The 26,457-nt window shown below is 40.3% G+C and overlaps 2 protein-coding genes across 16 annotated transcripts in view; one reads left to right on the top strand and one right to left on the bottom strand.

The window, feature by feature from the left end:
- LOC126204219 (dnaJ homolog subfamily B member 13-like) overlaps window positions 1-26,457 on the top strand; it is an 83,591-nt gene that overhangs the window by 32,814 nt on the left and 24,320 nt on the right. Inside the window, exons 6-7 of the mRNA XM_049938616.1 lie at window positions 9,752-9,926; window positions 23,292-23,463. Of these exons, the coding sequence (XP_049794573.1) occupies window positions 9,752-9,926; window positions 23,292-23,463 (347 nt within the window). The remainder of the gene's footprint in view (window positions 1-9,751; window positions 9,927-23,291; window positions 23,464-26,457) is intronic.
- The window catches only part of LOC126203332 (uncharacterized), a 58,319-nt gene that overhangs the window by 20,032 nt on the left and 11,830 nt on the right, over window positions 1-26,457 (bottom strand). For 5 of the 15 annotated variants that reach the window (XM_049937605.1, XM_049937602.1, XM_049937609.1 and 2 more), the window contains exon 2: window positions 1,810-1,977. The exons of 8 other annotated variants lie outside the window; for them this stretch is intronic. The gene's annotated coding sequence lies outside the window, so the exon portion shown is untranslated. Of the gene's footprint in view, window positions 1-1,809; window positions 1,978-19,048; window positions 19,099-22,557; window positions 22,673-26,457 lie in introns of those variants that run through there. 2 more of the 15 variants (XM_049937603.1, XM_049937617.1) reach the window with 2 other exon arrangements.

The raw sequence follows: 26,457 nt of genomic DNA, 5'->3' as shown, positions 1-26,457 counted from the left end.
ATTGTATGTTGTGCAAATAGTAAATATTCGCCAAATATGGCATATCCATCTTATGTGCCATTGACATGTAAACACCATTCGATGGTTTCACAATACAACACCAATATAAACAGTAAGGCTAGTATCGTCGAATCAAGCAAATGTGAATGATGTATTCCTTCAAAGAACAATTCGATATGCTTCTCATTTATGGAGAATGCCAACGAAATTCAGTGGGAGATAGAGACTTATACACTGAAAGATATCCTCAATTTACTCACCCTACACATCATACATTTACATGTGTGTATGATAAATTGAGAACAACTGGATCTTTAACACATCAGAAACATATCTGGCAAAGGAAAGTTACTAACTATGAGATGGAAATTGGTACTCTTGCCACTGTGGTTCGAGATCCTTGTGTTAGTTCATGTCAAATCACAAGGGAATCTGGCCTCAGCCAGAGTAGCATTGTTCGTGTTCTGCATTGCCATAAATATCATCCTTACCATATCCGTCTCCACCAAGAATTAACTGATACGGATTGTATTCATCACATTGAATTCTGCCGATCGGCTCAACTTCAGATTCAGAGGGATGACACATTTATTAATTTAATTTTATTTAACAGAAATGTTAATTTGCATAACATGCATTATTGGGCAACTGAAAATCCATGTTGGCTGTGGCAAGCTGCACACCAAAAACTGTGGTTGGCGAATGTATGGTGTAGGATTCTGGAGGACAGAATTATAAGCCCCTATTTCACTGAAGGAAATCTTAATGGTAGGAAGTACACCACATTATGTCAAGAAACATTAGGTCTGTTATTGGAAGAAATACCTTTACGAACAAGAAACAGAATGTGGGATGAGGGGTGTCCAGCACATTTTACGTTTATGGCTAGAAATGAGTTGCAGAGACAATTCCCAGATCGTTGGATTGGATGAGGAGAAGATGTGTGGTGGCTGGCTTGTTCACCAGACTTGACACCTCTGAATTTTTTCTTGTGGGGATTTGTAAAAGACATTGTTTATAAAGACGTTACAACTATACCTGTAGATATGCATGAGAGAATTGTCAGAGCATGTGCCTCAATACGTGCTGATGTGATGGGGAATACCACTCAATCCATGATAAGAAGATTGTAGCACTGCATTGCTACAGAACACCTTCTATATATAGTTGACCTTCATATCTCTGACCATGACCCAACCTAGCAACAAAAAACCAACGTCATATTGTGGCCCCCTTTGTCACATGCAACATTTGTCCCACAAACTTTTCAACTACTATCATACATTTGGAATTATTCTAGGTGGTAATAGTGACACAACCTCTATAGTCAATGTACTGGCATAGGGCTACAGATAAAGAAGTGCTGAATAAAACATGTTTGGCTGTTCGGAGGGAAAAGTATGAAACGTTCACTGACTGTAATAGGAGATATTTAAAGATCTCCCACAAAAACCAAAGGAATTCTGATCATGTGTAAAGGCTATCAGTGGCACTAAGTTAATGTTCAGACACTCATGGATGAAACAGCAAACAAAATTGATGGTAAAAAATTAGAACTGGAAGTGCTGTTGAACTCTGTTTTCAAATATTCCTTTACAAAGGAAGAGACAGAAGTACTGCCCGAATTAAATCCTCAAACCCCAAAATGAGTGATGTATATATTAGTGTCAAAGGCATTGAGAAACAACTGAAATCATTGAAATTAAACAAGGCTCCAGCACTTGATTGGAACCCCTGTCAGTCTCTATACTGAATTTTCTGCTGACTTATCTAGCATCTTAGATATAATATGCAGTAGATGTCTCGCACCTGTCTACAAGAAGGGTAACAGATGTGATCCACAAAACTGCTATCCAATATTCATGATATCCATTTGTTGTAGAATCTTAGAGTATATTTTGAGCTCAAACATAATGTATCTTGAACAGGGTGAGCTCCTTCATGCCAACCGGCATGGATTCTGGAAACGTAGATCATCTGAAACCCAACACACAGTTTTCTCACATGACATCCTGAAAGATAAGGATCAAGGCAGTCAGATAGATGCAGTATTTCCTGAATTCCAAAAAAACATTAGACACAATGAGTATCATTGACTGTATTGAGGAAGGTTTGGTAAGAAGGATGCACCATGTGATCTTGGATGGAAAGTTATTGTCGGATGTACTTATAAATGTAATTACAGACATACTCCAGGAAATTGTTGTATACTAATGACCTTGCAAATAATATTAACGATAAATTCCTGCAGATGATAAACAAGGGTTGGAACTTAATCACCAGCATTGTGTAGAACCTGTTGCCAGTGATGTGGAAGGCGTTGTATACCATTAGCAGAGCCTGTTCTGTTAATGGTGTGAATGGAGTGGTCTACTGCATGTTGAATCTCTGGAACAGTTCTGAAGCGAATGCCACTAAGTGGTTCCTTCATCTCTGGAATCAAATGAAAGTCACAAGGACTTAAGTCCTGGGAGTATGGTGGATGCTGAGTCCCATCAACCAAACAGAGTGCTCACAGCTTGCGCTGTATGCGCCCGTGCATTGTCGTGCAAAATGATGGTTGGGTTGCGAAGAAAGTGTCATTGCTTCTTTCACAAAGCTGGTCACAGGTGATGCTCCAAAAATGATCAATAATATTGTGCATTGATGGTCTGCCGTGGAGGAATGTAATGTGTTAGAATAACACCATCACAGTCGTACACGAGAATCACCCTAACTTTCACCATACTGGGGCTCTGATGCACTTTCAACTTTCATGGCGACCCATAATGACGCCATTTGCTGGGTTGGCATTTAAATTTTGGCTCATACGATGTGGCCCATGTCTCATCCAGTGTTACGATGTGGCATAAGAAAGCCTCTCCTTCACGCGCATGGCGCTCCAAGTGCATCTGAGCAACATTGTAACACATCCATTTCTGCATTTCCATCAAGTCATGCAGAACCCATCGTGATGCAATTTTTTGCATGCCCAAGTGTTCTTTCAGGATGCAAAGCACAGTCGTATGTGCTAATCCGGTTTCGTGGGTGAGCTCACTCATTGTATGCCATCGATCACTGTTCACTAATGCGGCAACGGCATGCACTTCTTCTTCAGAGATGCTAGAACAACCTGCCTGATGCATATCTGCCCCAGTTTGCTGACCTTCATTGAAGGCTTTTACCTAATGTGCCACTGTTCTGTACAGCATTGCCAGTTCCCCGCATGCCTCTTGAAGACCTTGATGACACTGTCGTGCTGTACAACCTCTGGCACATTCAGTCTTGATCCAACTCTGTTGTTCCTGTTTTGGAAACATAGTGCCTCCATTATGTTAGACCACTCGCGCACGAGTGACTGTGTTTCCCTTGATTGTGCGCACACCAGTGACACGGGATGGGCGAATCCATTTGCTCAGAGGTAAGGTAGGTGTGTCAACAACATGTGCTATCAGCGACAACTTTAGATTCCATTGCATAGTGCCTCTACAGCAGTGTTGTCACTATTTAAGTTCCAACCTACGTAGTTATTTGTAATGAAGTACAGTCTGAAAGAAGCGGCATGAAAGTTTAGTCAGATCTCAATAATATTTTAAAGTGGTGCAAAGACCGGTAGCCTATTAGTTTGCCCAAACACAAATACTCTCATAGCTCCCTTAATGACCTTATTGTCATTCCTGTAATAGTACCTGCTCACTAATCCCTCTCTCATTGATGACGCTCTCAAAGAGGTTAGGTCTAATTGTGTTTCTTTCATAAGTGTGCTGTTAGACTAGTCTGAGGCAGTTGTCTGAGAAAGTATTCAGCATTAGTTTACAACACTGTTTTCCTTACCACTAGTAAGTGCAGTTTTGCCATCTGACATTAGACAAATTAAAAGTCACAATTTACTACAACCATATGCTTGGGGTCTTTGCATTTTATCAAGTTTAGGATATATTTGAATGATTATGAGATATGTTTCTGGATCTAGTGGCTGCTGGAAACATATATTTATTAATCTAGTCCAACAATTCAAATTACTCTTCTCCATGTGACTTGACAGTCAGACTCATTTTAAACATTTACATCTACATACATAGTCCATAAGATGCCACACAGTGCACAGCAGAGGGTACCTTGTACCACTGCCAGTCAGTCTCTTTCCCATTCCAGTCACAAAAAATAAATAAATAAATGGCGTGTGATGAGGACCTCCCGTCGGGTAGACCGCTCGCCTGGTGCAAGTCTTTCGATTTGACGCCACTTCGGCGACTTGCGCATCGATGGGCATGAAATGATGATGATTGGGACAACACAACACCCAGTCCCTGAGCGGAGAAAATCTCTGAGCCAGCTGGGAATCGAACCCGGGCCCTTAGGACTGACAGTCTGTCGCGCTGACCACTCAGCTACCGGGGTCGGACATTCCAGTCACAATTACGCCAAGGGTAAAACAACTGTCTATATGCCTCCGTAGGAGCTTTAATTTTTCTTATCTGATCTTTATGGTCCTTATGCAAGATGTACTTTGATAGCAGTACAGTTGTTCTTCAGTCAGTCACAAATGCCGCTTCTCTAAACTTCCTCAATAGTGTTTCACTAAAAGATTGTTGTCTTTCCTCCAGGATCTCCCACTTGAATTCATGGAGCATTTACGTAACTTGCAAGTTGATCAAACCTACCAGTAACAAATCTAGCAGTATGCCCTGAATTGCTTCAAGTTCTTCCTTTAATCTAACCTGGTGGGTGTCTCAAACAACGAGCAGTACTCTAGAATGGGTTGCACAAGTGTTCTATATACAATTTCCTTTGTAGGTGGGCTACACTTCCATAGAATTCTTCCAAAGTCAAATAGTCACCTTCCATATGACTGACCTTATTTGCTCATTCCATTTCATACTCTTTGCAACGTTACACCTAGATATTTAACTGACACATAGCTGTGTGAAGCAGTACATCACTAGCATTGTATCCAAATATCCCAGCATTGTTTTTTCCTACTCATCTCCATAAGTTTACATTTTTCCACTTTTATATCAAGCTAATATTTATCAAACCAAATATCATTTCTGTCGAAGTCATCATATAGTCCTCCTACAGTCCATCAATGATGACACTCTTCTGTACACTACAGTATTGTCAGTAAACAGTCAGAGATTGCTGCTCACCCTACCTGTCAGATCATTTATGTACACAGAACAAGAGTGGTGCTATCACATCTCCCTGGGGCACTTCTGACAATACATAAATGAAATTGTGTATAAAACACTACATACTGACGACATACTGAGTTGCATTACTCTAAAAAATCTGTAAACACTCAAATAAGGAAATCATTGTTAAGTAAAGACCTACTTTACCACTTCCAGTTTTCCTTTTTCAACAACTTCTGAGAAGATGGCGTCCATTAGAGCACTGCCTCATTTTCAGCAGTGTATTTGTCAACTGGCTCTTAGTATGGCTTTTATAAAAAAGACTTTTCAGTGACAGATGTATATGACCTCACAAGTAAAGTTCTAGCAGTACTAAATTACAAAACTATCCATCTTGGTCTGTTTCATAAGGCACTGATGTTTTTGTCCATCATTAAGTTGAACTCTCCTTGTCTAATTTGTTAAGCTTTTATAATTTCATCTGTGAATATTTTGTCTTTTGATTCTCATTTTATTACCTGTATATACATCTTCTAGGATTTCACTAAATCCATTGGCACTCTTGTCGATTCAGGTATGAATTATTTCATTTTCTCTGATCCTATCAATAGACTTTTGATAAGTCAATGAAACGCAGTTAGCCTGGGTTATTAGACTTTGTGGATTTCTCCACAATATTTCTTGCTGTTTTTATGTCATTCTGTATTCTATCTCTAATTTCTTTTATATTCTGTGATATTTTGGAGGCTTTCACATACTAAACAAAGTGATATGTGAAAATTACTTGGGATCTAGCTGGATAACATGCAAGAACAGAACATGTGCAAGAACAGAACATGAAAAAGATAAACTAATCAAGAAGTTTAGACAAGCAGTTTTGTACTTAGACGTATTTCACGTTATGTTGGCTGAAAAGTTGGAGGTATGGCATATTTTGCAGATCAGTCACTGTAATCTTGTATTATTAAGCCAAAGTGAGCAGTTAGAATTCTACATGAAGTAGGAAATCAGTCATTTTGCAGAAGCTTCTTTAAACATCTTGGAAATCTATGATTTGTTTGTTTATTTGTAGCCCAGAAATCTTATACTGTGTCATATTCACAGAGACATGGGACTGATGTTAGTTGCATTTTTACATATTATATTTGTGAACAACAGTAGATGTTTAGTAATGACAGCAATAACCTAACATTTTTCTTAATCGGCTAAGTAGATGACAATATATATGAAAATTCAACACAAATATTGTACAAAATAAAATAATGGCTACAATAGCATGAATGACAAGACTCAGTGTCTATTTTAATACACTGAACTGTATGGAGGATACACGATAGTATCTTAATAGATCTTATTACATATGACTAGAAAGATATTATTTCTGTAAAACACTATGAGACATTGATAAATAAAAATTCTGTCTTACCTGGCAGACTAGCATAAAAATGTGATTCTTCAGTTTTTCCCGGCGTATTTCTTGCTCAAACAGTCCACAGGGTGTATTACCAGTCCATAGTGTCCAACGGGCACAATATTTCGGCGATCAGACATGTCACCATCATCACGTGCACTGATGAACTGAGCTCCTGAGGGTGGGTGGCAGTAAGACCCCTCCCCTCGCGAGGCATTCTCTCTGTGGTTCGCACCCGCGTGCCAGCAGTTGGTGACATGCTGGCGTCGACGTCTGTGGCGGTGTTGGTGTAATTGCCTTGTCTGCCCTAGTTGCCCATTCGTTTCCTTTGCTGAGCATCTTTTTAATTAGACTAAATGCTGGTTCCCATGCCCTGCTGAGGTTGTAGCTGCAATCTCGGTTGATGAGTCTGTCCCTGATATGAATTTCAATAGCCTCTCTAACGATGCTTTCCCAGTATTTAGTTGTCTTAGAGGCTGACAAAAGCAATTTCCCATAAGGACTACACTGAGAAGATGCAGAGCCTACTAAATGATGAATCTTACAGGAAGATCAATGCTGACCCCACAAAGAAGGTGGAGAACAAGACTAGAGCTCTTCTCAAGGACATAGATTTAGCAGAGGGTGTCACCAAGAAATTGACACCGCAAGGACCTGTACTGCCAAGACTTTTGGACTCCCTAAAGTCCACAAAGAAGGGGTGCCATTATGCCCAATTGTCAGCAACATTAGGGCACCTACATATTTGCTGGGCAAATATATGGCAGAATTACTAAGCCCTTATGTGGGTAAATGCCCTCATCACGTTCATAATTCTGTGGATTTCATAAAACATATTGACAACTTCTCAACAACTTCAAGCTGAAAGACTCAGATATCCTGGTGAGTTTTGACGTTGTTTCATTATTCACCAGGGTGCCTCTTCGAGAGTCAGTTGAGCTTATGACCGACTTTTTCTAGCACGTTCTGACCTCCACATATTTTCTCTTTAATGGAGAATACTATGAACAAACAGAAGGAATCACAATGGGGAGACCACTCTTGCTTGTGGTCATGAATTTCTATATGGAGTACTTTGAGGAGGAAGCTTTGGCATTGTCCAAATGGAAACCTACTTGTTTTCTACGTCATGTGGATGACATGTTCGTGATCTGGCCCCATGGAAGGGACAAGCTCCTAGACTTCCTTACACACCTGCACACCTGAACTCCATACATCCGAACATCAAATTCTCTTTGGAGACTGAAGCAGAGGGAAGATTACCATTCCTGGACGTCATGGTCAAAAGAAGAGCGAATGGCTTCTTGGGCCACGAGGTATACAGGAAGAAAATGCACACCAACCTGTATTTGCAAGCAGATAGCTGCCACCACCCAGCGCAGAGAAATGGGGTGCTAAAAACACTGGTGCACAGGGTGTGCACCATCTCTGATGCAGAGAGTCTGCCCCAATAGCTGGAACACCTCAAAACTGTACTCCGGAAAAACGGGTACTCCAAATGGCGGAACAGACGTGCTCTCCACCCCACCTCTACAGTACAGCATGTGGAGATGGAGGAAGTCACCGAGAAAGAGATAGCCACTGCCTATATACCATATACTGGCGCACTGTCAGGGAAAATAGGATGAATATTGAGGAAACATCGAGTATGAACTGCCTTTTGACTGCCAAATAAAACGCAGGCATTATTGGGAAGTGTCAAAGATGATCTCGGTTTGTGGAAGTCCAGATTCCATGTCAGTGTGGGAAGACTAATATTGGACAGACAGTGTGCACCATCAATGATCATTGCCGAGAACATCAGAGGCACACTCAACTTGGGTACCCCAAAAGTTGGCAGTCGCAGAGCACTGTTTGTCCGAAAATCATGAAATGGACTACCAACATACCAGGGTCCTGGCACAGACATCTAAATACTGGTACAGCGTCGTTAGAGAGGCTATTGAAATTCATACCAAGGACAGATTCATCAACCGAGACTGCGGCTACAACCTCAGCAGGGCACGGGAACCAGCATTGAGTCTAATTAAAAAGATGCTCAGCAAAGGAAACGAAGAGGCAACTAGGGCAGATGAGGCAATTACACCGGCGCCATTGCAGATGCTGATGCAAGCGTCTCACCGACCGCCGACGCACAGGTGCGGACCGCAGAGAGAACGCCTCACAAGGGGAGGGGATTTAAGATGGCTGCCCACCCTCAGGAGCTCAGTTCGTCAGTGCACCTGACAATGGTGACATGTCTGATCGCCAAAATATTGTGCCCATTGGACACTATGGACTGGCAATACACCTGTGGACTGTTCGAGCAAGCATAAAAGTAACTGTAAGAACTGTTGAGTAATGGGAGGTAGAGAGCAAGTTCAAGTATTTAATGTAAGTTTGCCTTCAGGTACTCATCAACAGAATAAGAATTATGCTTAATTAGTAAATCCTTCACTTTCTTCCTGAAGATATTTCCTTTGTTTCTAATTGATATGGGTTGTTTGCTGCAAAGTAGGCTGCCCATATTTCTCACCCTATTATGACTTCTCCTTAATCTTTGTCTCACCAGATGAATGTTAGCTTTTGTTCTTGTGACATGGCTATAGATATTTCCATTTGTTGTAAAGAGATTCATGAGCTTTCTTTTTGACAAAAGAAACTACTGGCAGTATATTAACTCTTTGAAAATGGGTTTGTGGAAGATTATTTTGGTACTCTCTTCATTATTTTTAATATTATTTTTTGCATTATCAAAGGTTTTTGTGAGTAATCTCCAAGAAACGGATCCCATATGCTATTATTGAGTGGGAAAGCCTATGATAAATAGTTTTTAGCATGTTTATATCACAATTTCCCAAAAATAGTAGATATTAAGGTGATCATTAAGATGCTAAGCTAACAATAACATATAAACACTGGCTATTTTATACATCTGAGGAAACAGCAGCTACCTCTCCTCTGCCCAAGGGTATTGCTGTTGCTGGTATGTTTACTGTGTTAACTTTGGACTTAGTAAGTACAAATAGTTATACCACTTGATGAATATTTAATTACTAATATACCAGTTTTACATTCTCTGTGTGTATCTTAGCTTGTTCAGCATCCCTCAAGGTTCTCTTACATGATGAAATCTATGGAACATAAGAAATTATTGAATTAAATGAATATGCCACAAATGTGTATCACACTTTTGTGGGAAGCATAAAGGTACTTCGTGGTCTCGTTCATTGTCATCTTGGAACAGGTATTCCATGGGGGAATAAAGAAACTGAAAATGACCAGACTTGTACTTCGAGAGGACCAGATTACAACAGAAGCACAGGAACAAGTGCTGAGAGTAAATATACAGCGAGGGATTCTGCCAGGAAGTGAATTCTGCTTCCCTGAAGCAGGGAATCAGGGGCATACTTTTATTCCAGGTATGCACCTGTAGCTTCCACTTTGTCTCATAGTGTTCACTCAGTCTCTAATCATTGTAGAGAAACTAGTGCAATTTTTTATTACTTTCTTGTAATATGAATCCACAGCTTCAGCAAATTTTTAAAATTATGTCACATTTGCTTTTAGCTGTTACTGTTTTTATTTTGCTATTGCAGTTTCAACATTTGTGCCATTTCCAAGAATAAGATTTCTGAAAGCAGTTTGATGTTGGGCAGAGATAACAACATCAACTTGTATCTTAAAAAACTTATGCTTGAAAATTGAACAAATGTTGAAATTGCAATAGTAAAATAAAAACAGTAACAGCTAAAAGCAACTATGACATCATTTTAAAATGTTTTTCTTAATTTTGTCTCATTGACTATACTATTCCACGAAGAACTGATCTGTACAGTAACATAAATATCGTCAAAGACAATTTCATGTTTAATTACTTTAGATAGATGAAACCTAGGGCCAGTTGGAGAACATTTTGACACACAAGAGATCTATCAAATTGGGCAGTCTGGTGCCCCATATATATGCTTGTGTCACTTGCGCCTTAAAGCAGTTCTGCTGAAATCACGGGTGCATGAACTGTTTTAAGGAGCACAAATGCATTTATTACACTCTTCTATGAGTTTTCACCTTGAAACATCACCTTGTGATAGTGCTTAATGTATCTATAAATTACTTTCATAATTATATTTTTTTGTTTCCTTTCATAGTAATTATTCTTCTTGGATGAGTTTTAATAACTAACACAAGTTCTCATTCTGTACTTCAGTTTTGATTTATCTAGGCATGACAACATGATCATTTGCTTTGAACAGAAAAGAGAAGAAGTCATTGCTAACATGACTAAAAATGTATGATCTGTATTATCTATAGACATCTTCAGCCAGAATATTTAAAATATCTATAGGGTATTCCACAACATGATCATCAATCATGTTATACTTCATAACAAAGCACTCTAAGACAGCACAAACAAAAAAGCAACAAACTATAATAAATATCTATCCTGATATCGATGGTTATTTACATCCAAGGATCCCATGAACAAAACTGAAATTATTTACAGGGATTGATCAAATTATTCTTAACAAAATGAGAATATTGTTTACAGATAGCATTGGTATCTAAAATAGTCTGAATCATTCTGGAGGAAAATACATATGCGGCCTAAATGGTATGCTACTGGATTACACATCATTCTTCACAAAAAAGCTATTCCATTTCTTCCAGTGATACTGGAGATGGATAACAGACCCTGAATTGCTTTTTCAATACAGACATCAATGCCTTGATAATATTCAGATCTAGTGACTATGGAAGCCAGAGAATGTAGTTTATTTAGGGTATTTCCTCTAAGAGGCATCAGATTCATTTACTCTAGTGTTCAGCAGATAGCTGCAATTTTATTTCTACTATATGCAGATGGGGTTAGCTCAAACAAACTCGCTCATTGTGTGTTTCATGTGACACTCAATGTCCATAGAAGAGTTTCGTTTATTTTTTGTTAACAATTTTTAATGTGGAATTTTGTGTGCCTAATTGATAACTCTGTCCCAAATTAGTCTAGTGTGATATTCAGCTTAACAATGTGTTTTAACCAGCAGTCTAGCAGCAACTGAGTGGCAAGGCTGCATCGCAATAGCAAACAGACAGTGTGACATGAGTTGGCACACAAGACAGGGAAAGTTGAGTAATGAAGAAGTGACAAATATATATTTACAAGATTGAAAATTGCTTGATGATACAGGTACTCATTCTTTTTAATCCCAAGGTATAGTAAAACACATTAGATACTACACTCCTGGAAATTGAAATAAGAACACCGTGAATTCATTGTCCCAGGAAGGGGAAACTTTATTGACACATTCCTGGGGTCAGATACATCACATGATCACACTGACAGAGCCACAGGCACATAGACACAGGCAACAGAGCATGCACAATGTCGGCACTAGTACAGTGTATATCCACCTTTCGCAGCAATGCAGGCTGCTATTCTCCCATGGAGACGATCGTAGAGATGCTGGATGTAGTCCTGTGGAATGGCTTGCCATGCCATTTCCACCTGGCGCCTCAGTTGGACCAGCGTTCGTGCTGGACGTGCAGACCGCGTGAGACGACGCTTCATCCAGTCCCAAACATGCTCAATGGGGGACAGATCCGGAGATCTTGCTGGCCAGGGTAGTTGACTTACACCTTCTGGAGCACGTTGGGTGGCACGGGATACATGCGGACGTGCATTGTCCTGTTGGAACAGCAAGTTCCCTTGCCGGTCTAGGAATGGTAGAACGATGGGTTCGATGACGGTTTGGATGTACCGTGCACTATTCAGTGTCCCCTCGACGATCACCAGTGGTGTACGGCCAGTGTAGGAGATCGCTCCCCACACCATGATGCCGGGTGTTGGCCCTGTGTGCCTCGGTCGTATGCAGTCCTGATTGTGGCGCTCACCTGCACGGTGCCAAACACGCATACTACCATCATTGGCACCAAGGCAGAAGCGACTCTCATCGCTGAAGACGACACGTCTCCATTCGTCCCTCCATTCACGCCTGTCGCGACACCACTGGAGGCGGGCTGCACGATGTTGGGGCGTGAGCGGAAGACGGCCTAACGGTGTGCGGAACCGTAGCCCAGCTTCATGGAGACGGTTGCGAATGGTCCTCGCCGATACCCCAGGAGCAACAGTGTCCCTAATTTGCTGGGAAGTGGCGGTGCGGTCCCCTACGGCACTGCGTAGGATCCTACGGTCTTGGCGTGCATCCGTGCGTCGCTGCGGTCCGGTCCCAGGTCGACGGGCACGTGCACCTTCCGCCGACCACTGGCGACAACATCGATGTACTGTGGAGACCTCACACCCCACGTGTTGAGCAATTCGGCGGTACGTCCACCCGGCCTCCCGCATGCCCACTATACGCCCTCGCTCAAAGTCCGTCAACTGCACATACGGTTCACGTCCACGCTGTCGCGGCATGCTACCAGTGTTAAAGACTGCGATGGAGCTCCGTATGCCACGGCAAACTGGCTGACACTGACGGCGGCGGTGCACAAATGCTGCGCAGCTAGCGCCATTCGATGGCCAACACCGCGGTTCCTGGTGTGTCCGCTGTGCCGTGCGTGTGATCATTGCTTGTACAGCCCTCTCGCAGTGTCCGGAGCAAGTATGGTGGGTCTGACACACCGGTGTCAATGTGTTCTTTTTTCCATTTCCAGGAGTGTATCATGTTAGTGTATGGAAACACCACCAGGCTGTTCTGTGAAAGTATCTTGAAAATGATACTGTCCTGGGATGTATTAGCACTGCCTTTAAACTCCAATGCAGTAGAAACAACAGCAGGCACTGTATAATTGTTTTGCGAAGACTTCATGGCATGACTTGCAGTGTCTTGTGTGCTGGCTTGCACCACACTGTCTACCTGCTATTGCTGTACAGCAATGCTGCCCCATTACTGCTGGAATACTGGTTATTCTTTGGGTTTTGCTGTTCTTATAAAATCATGTTGTTAAGCCAAATATTGCATCAGACTAATATGGGACTACTGTATTACTATTGTATTACAGATATGTATAGAAACATCGAAGAAAATGTGCAAGACAACTCTTATCAGAGACAAATGGGGTAAAAATTGCAAAAATGTGCGAAAACACTAGAAGAAATGTGCATGAGGGCTCTTAGTAAAGGCTGTTTGGGCAATGATGGGAAATTATTGATGAATGTGAAATAGCTGTCCTCTTAAGCTCATCATTCACTTTTTTTGAAATACTTAATAATGTCCATTATACCCTCCTCCTCCCATTCTTCCTTGTAGTTCTTGTATGTTACTAGACATTAAATACCTGTAAACCAGGACTGTCTCTGGTGTATCAGCAAACTTAGTAACCCAGATTTAGGACTTTGAACATTTTGAATTTTTTGCCTCTTCACATTTTTTAGCAGATTGCCTCTTGACTTACATATCAATGCATAAGAACAATTTTTGTGGCCACACAACATATTTAACTTTGACATGCTACTACAGCACTATTAATTCATGCCATCTTCTGTCTGTTGTGACACTGAAAAACAAGGTTACAAGAAATCCGCAGTTTATTAGCTCATGGAGGAACAGCATAGCAGTTTCAGGTCACAGAGTGGCAGTGTACAAAACAGATACAGATTACAGATGAGTATAGGCAGACAGGTACAGACAAATGATGACTGATGAGTGCAGAATTGTTGATGCATACAGACTAGTTAGTATAGAATAGTAACAAGGACATACTACTGGCTGAGTCACCTGGATCAGTGTGGAATGCACCCACATTGATGCAGGAGGCACTTTCAGAGGGTAAGAGGTGCCCATGTAGGTGCAGGTGGCACCTGCATCAGAGTAGAAGGCATCCTCCACATGTGGGTGGGCCATCTGGCAGGAAGATGGGTGGGTGCAGCCTTAGCAGTGTGCTGCCACAGTGAAGTGTGATGTCAGTGGATGCCATTGCAGAAGCAAAGTCATGAGAGGATATGAAATGAAGAAACACTGTGCAAGGGAGGCCTTCAACAGAAGAAATGTATAACAGTGCTGTGAGAGTCGCCTATACTGCAGTAGATAGGCAACTAACAACATAAGGAAACATGGAGGGCATCAAATGACCAACATCCAAAAGTGTCCAAGAAGGTACAGCAAAGGCAATAAGAATGTTGCCCCAAGGCAGTGTAGGTGCCAGCCAAGCGAGGAAAAGCAGTGTGTGGTGCTGAAAGTAGATTGTGGCGGTCTGCAACCAAGAACAGAAAAATGCTGTTTGTATAGCTTACTAGATGGCATTTGATTGGTGCCAACAATAGGGAGCCCAGCCATGTGTATAGTTGCAAGTTGAAGAGAAAAACAGGTGCTCTGGTGTCCACATGCAGCTCTCTCATGTTGCACAAAGTGAGAGAGACAAGACAATAGTTCAGCAGTCAAGAATGGAGTTACACTGACAAACGTCTTCATTGGGTGTTAGGGGAAGGAATATTTCCCTGAGCATGGAGCAGGCAGATCATGGCATGAAGAAAAACTCGAGGCAAGTGGCTGTAACATGGGTACGTGATTGATGAATGACTGAAGCCAGTCCCAAATGGAGTGCTTATTGACACAACAACAGAGAGAAAGAAGCTGGGTGTTAAAAAAGGGTACCAATGAACAAAGAAAGGGAGGCCAGGTCCTGAAAAAGAGGGCAACAAACATAACAAGAGGAGGGAGGCCATTCCTGGAAAAAGAGGCCATAATAAAAACAAGGCATTACCAGTGTCCATGTCTGTTACTTGAAAGACAATGAAGTGTTGGCAGAGCTGTAGGTAGGAGCTTACCACACCAGAAATATGATAAATACGTGGCAAAGGCTTGCCAATATGCAGCAGAGTCATCAGGCAGAGGAACACTGTGATGCTACACCGAGGAACAGTGAAGCACATACTGTCAAAGTATCCATGAAATTGTTGAAGGTAGCCATAAGGAAGCTGCCATTGCTTTTCAAACACAAGAAAGTTCTGTAGTGGAGCACACTGTAATTTGACTCATTGGCAGTTGTATTATATGGCAGATGAGGTGAGAGAAAACAACTGCAAGGATGAACACATGTGAGAAACAGACTTGTTGCCATTTGTGTTGTGACTTGGAAGAGAATGAAAAATACGATTACTAGAAATTTACAGTTTATTAGATTACAGAGTGACATCACAACAGTTTTTAGGTCATGGGGTGAGAGCATATAAGAACAGGTACAGACTAAACACAAGTACAGACAAATGACTAGTAGAGATTTTTTGATGCATACAGCTGATGGGAGACAAGAATCCATTCTCACTCCCTCTTGGCTAATAATATGCTCCAGGTGAGTAACTTGTGATTGGGCAAAATGACATTTGTCAATGTTTAATTTGACATGAGCTGCTTTCATTATATTCAATACTGCACCTAGGTGCTCTACATGTTCATCTAGATCTTTTGAAAAAACATCATCGAAATAGACGACACATTTTCTTCAGTTTCAACCCTTGCAGGATTTCATCTAAGAAGTGCTGAGATGCTGCATCTGCATTTTTTAACCCAAAAGGCATTCTGCAATACTGGTAGTGACTGGATGATGTTGTAAAAGCTGTTTTTGGCATATGATCTGGACATACTTCAATCTTGTGATACTTACTCCTTAAATCTATCATAGAAAAAAGTTTATGCTGTCCCAGGTTATCCAAATTTTCAGATATTAAGAACTGGATATGCGTCAGTTACAAACATTCATCTAAAATCTATAACACAAGAGAATCTATTTTTTTCTTGTTCCATAAGGTGACTTCTTTTGCACCATTACTATACTCGCTGACAAAGTACCATCATTGTGCTCTAATATGCCTTCTTTAAGCTGTTGATCTCTGAACTGTTCTATTAACTGCTGGAGATGTTGTGGTAACCTAAACTGTTTACTGTGCACTTGTGCGTGACTACCTATTGGAAAATGGTACTGTGATATGGATGTGGCTGGTAAAGGACCATCTGATTTAAACAAATCTCTATACCAAAATAACAATGACTCCATAACTGATCGATCATCACCCTTTAAGTGACTAACCATGCTACATAACACAGATGAGCTGACAGTTTGCTTGATCTTGTGTACTATGTCTGACCCATCAATGTCTTCTTAGTTAAATACCTGTTGAGTAGCTACAACCGATCCCTATATTCATTCAGGAATTATCCATGCTTACTGGCACCATAATCTGACCATTTATTTCCCTAGCATGTGCTGCATTTTTGTATAAAACAGTGCTGTTCATCCAGCATGTCATTACTTGATAGAGGTTCTGTTAAATATAAAGCTTGTTGTGAAACATCAACATCTATCATTATCCCAGTTAATCATCATGCAGAACAGTTTGTAATGTATACACACTTAGTTAAGTTGGTGCCACCTTAGCAGTGGGTGTATCTTGCGACACAGAAACATTTACAACTGTTGCACTCATTGGAAACAAATTCCTCTAGAGGTCAACTGTTTGTTGCTAAAGGTTGATTTTAGCATGATGCCTAACCAGATAGTCTTATCAGAATATTGTGGAAAATCTATGTTCCAGAGTTGGCAACACTTCCATTTACATTAGAAACCATGTGTTTCCTACCGTAAATTTAAGCAGTGCTGTCCCCAGTGAATATGTTTTGTTATTCCCTATTGTGTTCAATTTCTATTTCAGTGTTTTCAGTCTCATCTTGTTCATGAAGTCCAGACACACAATTGATATGTGTGCCCAGTATCTGCTAAAAACATCTACTGCCTTTTATTTATCCAAGCTATCAAGCAACAGTCCATCTCTGTATATGTTTTAATGGTACTGAGATTTACTGGGAATGCTTCTTGATGGAAGAAACATTCCTGTTTGTGTTTAGCTTTTTTTTTTTATTGTACTTGCACTGCTTTCTAAATTCACAATTCTGAGCCTTATAGCTGAAATGTCAGCAATTGCAACATTGTGGCTGGTGACACTGTGCCTTTAAATGCCCCTGCAGACCACCACAGCGACGTTCTTCACCAGACCTGAATATCTTCTGTTCAGTAAACATCCCAGTTGCATTATCCACTTCTTCTAAATGCGTAGTAATGCGAAGTGCTGTTTGCCTGCGAACAATCTGGGTGGACCTCTCTGAGGAACATGTCCAATGCTCTATTCTCTGTTTTCTGCTTCTTTAAGTAAAGCTCTATCTGTATCTGGCTTGTGTGTCAGCTCATAAGTCTGTGCACCGATTTTCCATATTCTGTCAGAAAATGATTCCACTTCTTCATTCACCTTGTGTTTTAAACTATTCAATTTCTTTCTAAAAAAAAACATGTACTGTTCTGTCTTCTATACCTCTAACCCTCTGCTAACTCACTGAATGTGGGTATCTTATTAAGCAGTTCATGATATGAGATATAGGGTTTTGCTTTACTCGTGATAGATAACTAGGCCATCTGCAAGCATGTTTCATCTGTACAGCTACTCAATGTGACCAAGGCTAATACAAAATCTATAAACATATTAACATCCTCTGTTGTTTTCATAGAGAAGAGAGTTACTATATTTGTGGTTGAATGACCAATGGATGAAACAGTAACATTAACAACAGTTTCAACGTCGTTCAGTCTTGACTGTCACTGCTGTTCCGCCAATAAAGCTTGTAACTGCTGACTCAGCTACTCATTAAGTGCTTTCTGTTGTTCATTAACCTCTAACAATTTGGGTACTTGCTTTGTAAGCTGATCATATATGTGCCATGCTTGTGCAATTTACCTCTCTCACTTGTACACAAATTAAGCTAGTATTACTTCCAGTAATAACTCAATAGCCACAGTTGTAAAAATAAAACAATAACATCTAATTCAGATTCCTAATCATTAACCAATGACACTCTGAACAATCATCTGCCAAGTGACTGTATTTTCTACATGTAATATATATTGCTGGTATAAATCTACCACATTGTGCACTATGTCCTGTTAAATTACAAGTTTTGCAAAGTGTTGGAACAAGATATTCTTGGTCACTATTACCTTTGAATTGTGATAAATCTGCCAGTTCTCTCGGTCTGTACATGGTAACTTCAAAGTCTTTAAGTACTAACTTGGACATGGCAAAGAATACAGTTTTTTTTTTTTTTTTTTGGGAACAACTGCCAAAGCCTTCTCTTTGACTCTTCCTCTGTGAGTGTTCCTGATGTTGGTGTACTGGATCATTTCCCCCCAACTCGTATCCGTGATGGGCTGGAGAACTTTTGACCACAAATTTGTAGGGGACGCCAACTGCAGGCTGGAAGCCCCTACTGTTTTTTCAGGATGCAGACCAAGGACCTGTGTGGTGGTGTTAGAGGCGATAAAGCTGTACTCAAGATTATTCCATTTATCACTCAAATACAGGTCATTGCCACATCTTTTACAACAGCTACTGGCTACATAATTCAGAGAGAAATCTGCTGAATCCAACAGTGGACTCAAGGCTGCCCAGGATGCTGCATCGGTGCAGTGGTTTGCTGCTCATTGGCAAGGTAGGCACACTTCACCAGTAGACATGCTTGGAGTTAGCAGTGACTGTAATATGTTTGTTTGATTCACACACCTTTTCATGGAGTATTCAATCCCTCCCAAATCATTGCCTGCATTGTTCCATCAGGGGGACCACAATGTTGAATACTGTGATGTCATGCTGAATGCTGAACCTGGCCTGCCAGTATGGTAGGCCATCAGACTCATGCAACACTTGAGTTTCAGGGCAGCTTCTGCCCTGGACCGAGCCTTGTTGGTAGACCTCTGGATTATCCATTAATGCTGGTTGCTGTGCTGACTTCAGTACTGGACACTGGACTTCATCATCCATGGCCACAGATCGCTGATCTTCTAGTTCACCAGCAAGTGTGAGACCAACGCTAGAACAGTGTCATACTCACAAAATGTTACCATAATGAACTAAGTTAATAATTGGCTCCTTCTACTGACCCCCAGATTCCAATGATTTAGTTGCTGAACAGTTCAGAGAAAATTTGAGTCTTGTAACAAATAAATACCCCACTCACATGGTTATAGTTGGTGGTAACTTCAATCTTCCCTCGATATGTTGGCAAAAATACTTGTTCAAAACCGGTGGTAGGCAGAAAACGTCTTCCGAGATTGTCCTAAATGCTTCCTCCGAAAATTATTTCGAGCAGTTGGTCCACGAACCCACGCAAATTGTAAATGGTTGCGAAAACACACTTGACCTCTTAGCCACAAACAATCCAAAGCTAATAGAGAGCATCATGACTGATACAGGGATTAGTGATCACAAGGTCGTTATAGCTAGGCTCAATACCGTTTCTTCCAAATCCAGCAGAAACAAATGCAAAATAATTTTATTTAAAAAAGCAGATAAAGTGTCACTAGAAGCCTTCCTAAGAGACAATCTCCATTCCTTCCGAACTGACTATGCAAATGTAGACAAGATATGGCTCAAATTCAAAGATATAGTAGCAACAGCAATTGAGAGATTCATACCTCATAAATTGGGAAGAGATGGACCTGATCCCCCATGGTACACAAAACAGGTCAGAACGCTGTTGCAGAGGCAACAGAAAAAGCATGCGAAGTTCAGGAAATGTGAAATCCCGAAGATTGGCTGAAATTTACAGACGCGCGAAATTTGGCACGGACTTCAATGCAAGATGCCTTTAATAGGTTCCACAACGAAACATTGTCCCGAAATTTGGTAGAAAATCTGAAGAAATTCTGGTCGTATGTAAAGTACACAAGCGGCAAGACGCAGTCAATACCTTCGCTGCGCAGTGCCGATGGTACTGTTACCGACGACTGTGCCGCTAAAGCAAAGTTATTGAACGCAGTTTTCCAAAATTCCTTCACCAGGGAAGATGAATGGAATATTCCAGAATCTGATGCATGAACAGCTGCTAGCATCAGTTTCTTACAAGTAGATACCATAGGGGTTGCGAAGCAACTCAAATCGCTTGACACGGGCAAGTCTTCAGGTCCAGATTGTATACCGATTAGGTTCCTTTCAGATTACGCTGACACAATAGCTCCCTACTTAGCAATCATATACAACCACTCGCTCACCGATAGATCTGTACCTGCAGATTGGAAAATTGCACAGGTCGCACCAGTGTTTAAGAAGGGTAGTAGGAATAATCCATGGAACTACAGACCTATATCACTGACGTCGGTTTGCAGTAGGGTTTTGGAGCATATACTGTATTCAAACATTATGAATCACCTCGAAGGGAATGATCTATTGATACATACTCAGCATGGTTTCAGAAAACATCGTTCTTCTGCAATGCAGCTAGCTCTTTATTCGCACGAAGTAATGGCCGCTATCGACAGGGGACTCAAGTTGATTCCGTATTTCTAGATTTCCGGAAAGCTTTTGACACCGCTCCTCACAAGCAACTTCTAATCAAGCTGCGGGCCTATGGGGTATCGTCTCAGTTGTGTGACTGGATTCGTGATTTCCTGTCAGGAAGGTCGCAGTTCGTAGTAATAGACAGCAAATCGTCGAGTAAAACTGAAGTGATATCAGGTGTTCCCCAAGGAAGCGTCCTGGGACCTCTGCTGTTCCTGATCTATATTTGACCTGGGTGACAATCTGAGCACTTCTCTTAGGTTGTTCGCAGATGATGCCGTAATTTACTGTCTAGTAAGGTCATCCGAAGACCAGTATCAGTTGCAAAGCAATTTAGAAAAGATTTCTGTATGGTGTGGCAGGTGGCAGTTGATGCTAAATAACGAAAAGTGTGAGGTGATCCACATGAGTTCCAAAACAAATCCGTTGGAATTCGATTACTCGATAAATAGTACAATTCTCAAGGCTGTCAATTCAACTAAGTACCTGGGTGTTAAAATTACAAACAACTTCAGTTGGAAAGACCACATAGATAATATTGTGGAGAAGGCGAGCCAAAGGTTGCATTTCATTGGCAGGACACTTAGAAGATGCAACAAATCCACTAAAGAGACAGCTTACACTACACTTGTTTGTCCTCTGTTAGAATATTGCTGCGCGGTGTGGGATCCTTACCAGGTGGGATTGACGGAGGACATCGAAAGGGTGCAAAAAAAAGGGCAGCTCGTTTTGTATTATCATGTAATAGGGGAGAGAGTGTGGCAGATACGATACGCGAGTTGGGATGAAAGTCATTAAAGCAAAGACGTTTTTCGTCGCAGCGAGATCTATTTACGAAATTTCAGTCAGCAACTTTCTCTTCCGAATGCGAAAATATTTTGTTGAGTCCAACCTACATAGGTAGGAATGATCATCAAAATAAAATAAGAGAAATCAGAGCTCGAACAGAAAGTTTTAGGTGTTCGTTTTTCCTGCGCGCTGTTCAGGAGTGGAATGGTAGGGAGATAGTATGATTGTGGTTCGATGAACCCTCTGCCAAGCACTTAAATGTGAATTGCAGAGTAATCATGTAGATGTAGATGAACCCGAGAATCGAGTGCAAATGACTTGAATGCCATCGATCCTGCTGATCATGTGCTCTAGGCTAGTGGGGGTGGAGTACAGGTATTTATGTCCTCGAGGAGAGGGATCTACTCTGTGACATCATTCGTAAAGACCACATCAGTTCTGCTCTTTTTGAAATATCTGTGGTCTTCAGTTCCACTACATTTTCTTAACAAATTTGTTGCGGTATCTTTACTGTTTAGTCAGACCCTTGCTAGATGATGTTTTGTCCTGCCTAGAGTCTCTTACATAACATTACGAAGGCAGCTTGGTCTACACTCTTCTAACAATTTTCTGCTGGGTTCACTCAGAATCTTGCTCAAGAGTGTCAAGGTTGTTGTCTTGCTGACCGAGTAATAGCACTGATATGTTTATGCTTCCCAGCTAGCAGCCGTTGATACTTCCACATGATTGAGTAAGGCCAGCTGTTCAAACTTCCTGTTCAAACCTAGAAAATTTTACTTCCCAGTACTTTAATACGATTTGTCCTGAATTTTATCGTTTTATGTCTGCTTGGTTAAATATCTTACCTATTTACATCTACTTTGAACCTTTTGTTCCTTTAAGCAGAAAGAAAATCTTATCCTATCTTAACATTATTTTTACATTTTATTCTAAAATCTCTTACTTACTAGTATGTATCTATTTCAAAAGCATTTCATGGACAGTTCTTCCCCATGCTACAAGGGTGACACATGGGCAGTGGTCTTCAGCAGGCAGCTAACATCCTCTGTGTTGAGGGCAAACTCTGGAAGATGATGTGTTCATAGGTGGACAACCAGTTAAGAACACTATCATTAATGACATGTCACTAAATGACAGTGTCACACTATTATTCAGTCATTTTTGTTTGCAGTCTGTAAAGTACCACTGTATTTCTGCTTCTTATCAAATTTATCTCTTATTGAAACTATTGTCTTCTGTTGTTTAGAAGTATTCTTTATTGCCATTTACTTCATAGTGGATCCTGGCTATGTTCACCAGCACTGCTTTACCTTTGTCATTGGATTCCTAAGGACATAATTTTGCTTACTACATTCCCTTGTTTATATATTATGGGCAAACTGTCTTTTCGTGCAGAATACAGCCTTTTATTTGTAATAGGAAATCTTGTTTATTTTTTTATTATGGCTTTGTTATTTATATACATTTGTAATTAATAGACAGACATCATCTTGTACGGTAATAGTTGAAACTGCACAAATATTTACAGAAGTATCAAAATGATTCTTGAATTTTTTTAGAATAACTGCCTATTCAATACAGAACCATTTTTATAAAATAGCATATAGGCTGTTGAAAAACTGATATAAATTTACATTCAGAGTATAGTATTAAAATTACTAAAATAAGACATGTATTTCAGCTGACATAATGTTTGTGACTGAAGATCGTCCCCATGAGAGATTCAGAAGAGAGGGCACTGACCTCATCATGGTGGCTCATATATCACTGCTTGATGCCCTAATAGGCTTAACAATCACAGTCAACACACTAGATGGGCGAACACTTCATGTTCCTATTACTGATGTTGTACAGTAAGTACAGTCAAATAATTCTTCATGAAAAATATTGTGTGGTCTATCATTGGAGGAGTAGTATTTTACTTACAAGAAAATACCAAATCACAGTATTCTTCACTTCAACTGAACTTGTATTCTGGATATCTGTATGTACTGAAATTTACTAAATTAATATTCAAAGGTAAATAACATTTTGCATAGTAACTTTAGGCACCCAAAACAATCTTGATACTTAACATGTGCACAGTGAATGATTAAATCAATTTGAAAGTTCAGGAGAAGCGGTTTTGGGTACACTTACTACTTGTCAATATCATTACATGTTTTGGCTATCTTCACACTGATACTGAATTACCATATTTACTCGACTATATGACAACCCTTAATATAAGTGCTGCAATCTCTCACTCTCTCACGCGCATTCCTCCTTTTTTTTTTATTGAAAAAAATGGAGACTCCTTGAGAAATGTATTTTTTAACTCTCTCTGAGTAATCAAAATTACAAACTGTTTTATTGGTATTAAGTACCTGCCTAAAGAAATTAACATTTTACCTATTCCAAATTGTGCCTTTTATTGTTTATCCATCGCTTTGGTGATACAAGCAGGAATAAAGTAAAAACTAAAAGAATTTTTTTACATTAATTGTTATTTTCACTTCCCCTGTTGCTTACTGTCCAAGCCAATACTGATTGGTAGCACTATTTTTTACTACTACTACTACTACTACTACTACTACTACTACTAAGACGGTGGGTTGAAAAGTTCTCGGAATCACCAAGGAGGTCAGCGCTAGTGCAAGGAGTTGTTGGCGTGACATTCATTGGACTGTTGCCTGTAAACATGTGCCATGTCAGTGCTCTTGGAAGTGAGCTATGGCAGTGATGTGGCTCTGTTCCTGTGTATTGATTTGCGAAGATGGAAAAAAAATCGAGATTTGAGCAGTGATTAAGTACTTCGTAAAGAAAAGTATGAAAGCAAAGGACATCCATGCCAATTTCCAGAATACACTGGGGGGACTCTGTTCCTTCATAGTCAACTGTTGCCAAGTGGACAAATGAATTTAAATTTGATTGGGAGAGCTAAGATGATGATCCACGCAGTGGTCGACCAAGATGTGTCACTACTCCAGAAATCATTGCAAAAGTGCACAAAATGGTCATGGAGGATCGCTGATTGAAAGTGTGTGAAATTAATCATGCTTGCCAGATGTCATCTGAAAGGCTATATCACATTTTAACTGAAGAATTAGAAATGAAAAAATTATCCGCAAGATGTGTGCTTCAACTCTTGACACGCACCCGCACACATGCTGTCGCCATGCCAAAATTACACGAACTAAGGTATGAATTGTTGCCAGACCCATCTTATTCATGTGATATGGCTCCAACAGACTTCCATTTCTTCCCAAAAATGAAAATTTTTCTTGGTGGGTGAAGATTCACTTCAAACAAAGAATTGATAGCCAGAGTTGACAACTATTTTGCAGGCCTGGAGGAAACTCATTTTCATTATGGGTTCAAGGCACTGGAACATCATTGGACCAAGTGCATTAATCTACAAGGAAACTACATTGAAAAATAAAAGAAGTTTCAGTGATGTAAGTACTTCTTTCTGTTCCCTTCCAAGAACTTTTCAAAACCACTCTTGTTCTAGTAGTAGTAATAGTAGTAGGGGTGGTTGTGGTGGTAATCATCATTGTAGTCATCTGGTACTCCTCCCATATTATGGCGGCATCTGAATCTTCATGGGCGTTGGACATGCAATACTCTTTTGGTACTTTCATTATAGTTTCAGGTCATTTGTCACCCATCACTTTTCTTGACACCTAAAGAGGAGTCCTGCTTGCAGTTTTCTTTTGTTATAGTTTTTCTGCAAAGAATCACATATAGGGGCAGCTTCCTTCCATTTCCTAGTGCACCCAGCATTACTGTTACTCTGATCTTTTTGTTGTTATTACTTCTTATATGAACACTTTTAAAACCTGTCACACTCGAAGACATATCAAAATAAACAGGTGTCTGATGAGAATTGCCCAAATGCCCTACTAAACGTATTTTTAGAATGATTATATGATGCTGATACACAAATAGTTTTTTGTCAGAAACCTTGTGAAGTCCTTGAACTAGCATTGTTCTGTGTCACAACGTAAGCTACACTCTCTTCATTATCCTCATCCACTAGTCAGTACTTGCTTTGTATTTTGCAATGCATGTAGTTGGAAGATTCCACTTTACCTCCAGCATCTTCATTCATACAGTTTCTCAAGTAATTGGGAAGCCTAACTTGTGTTTATCACATACATAATGAACAACTCACTGCTCCCATTCATGAAACCTTCCCTGCTTGTCCCCTGAAAATCTGCTGCATAGAACAGACATTCTTTAATTTATTTTTAATTTGAATCCACCTGTGAATATTAGCTTCTGTGGCACCAACATTTTTTTCCTGTTGCACTGTCATTTGTGGTCTCTCCTTCATGAATCACAATTAACTTAGAATTAGCATTGTGTTGTTTGCATGAATCAGTTATAAACAGTGAACTCATACATCTACGTTACACAACAGAGTCATGGCATCCATTATCATTTGCTGAAATTTACAGTTCTTACAGCATTGACAATATAAGCAAGCTGAATGACAGCAATATGCTGTCAAATCAGTTCCCTACAGCTAAATTGGGAGAAATTGTGCCATGTTAGATTAACAGGGCATGTCATCACGTGTTGCTAACCTTCAAAATCAACAGTGCTGTAGAACAGTAGCTGTATTAGCACCATTTTTGCAGCTCATGTTTCATTTGTCATTCCACATTTCAAGTGTCCAGTGGAAACATTTATTGTTTTGTTTTTAGCATTAATTTATCTCCTACAAACAACTTTCTGGGGAGTGCAACCACAGCTCAGAGACATTGTGAATAAGTATAGAAAACTCTCAGCACACAATAACCGCTCAAATTGTCACAGGAATTATAACAATTGAAAAAGTCAAGACTGACAAAGAATTTCCA

This window comes from Schistocerca nitens, chromosome 9 (assembly GCF_023898315.1).
Source record: "Schistocerca nitens isolate TAMUIC-IGC-003100 chromosome 9, iqSchNite1.1, whole genome shotgun sequence".
Classification (NCBI taxonomy): domain Eukaryota; kingdom Metazoa; phylum Arthropoda; class Insecta; order Orthoptera; family Acrididae; genus Schistocerca; species Schistocerca nitens.
This window is presented reverse-complemented; position numbering and strand designations above follow the sequence as displayed.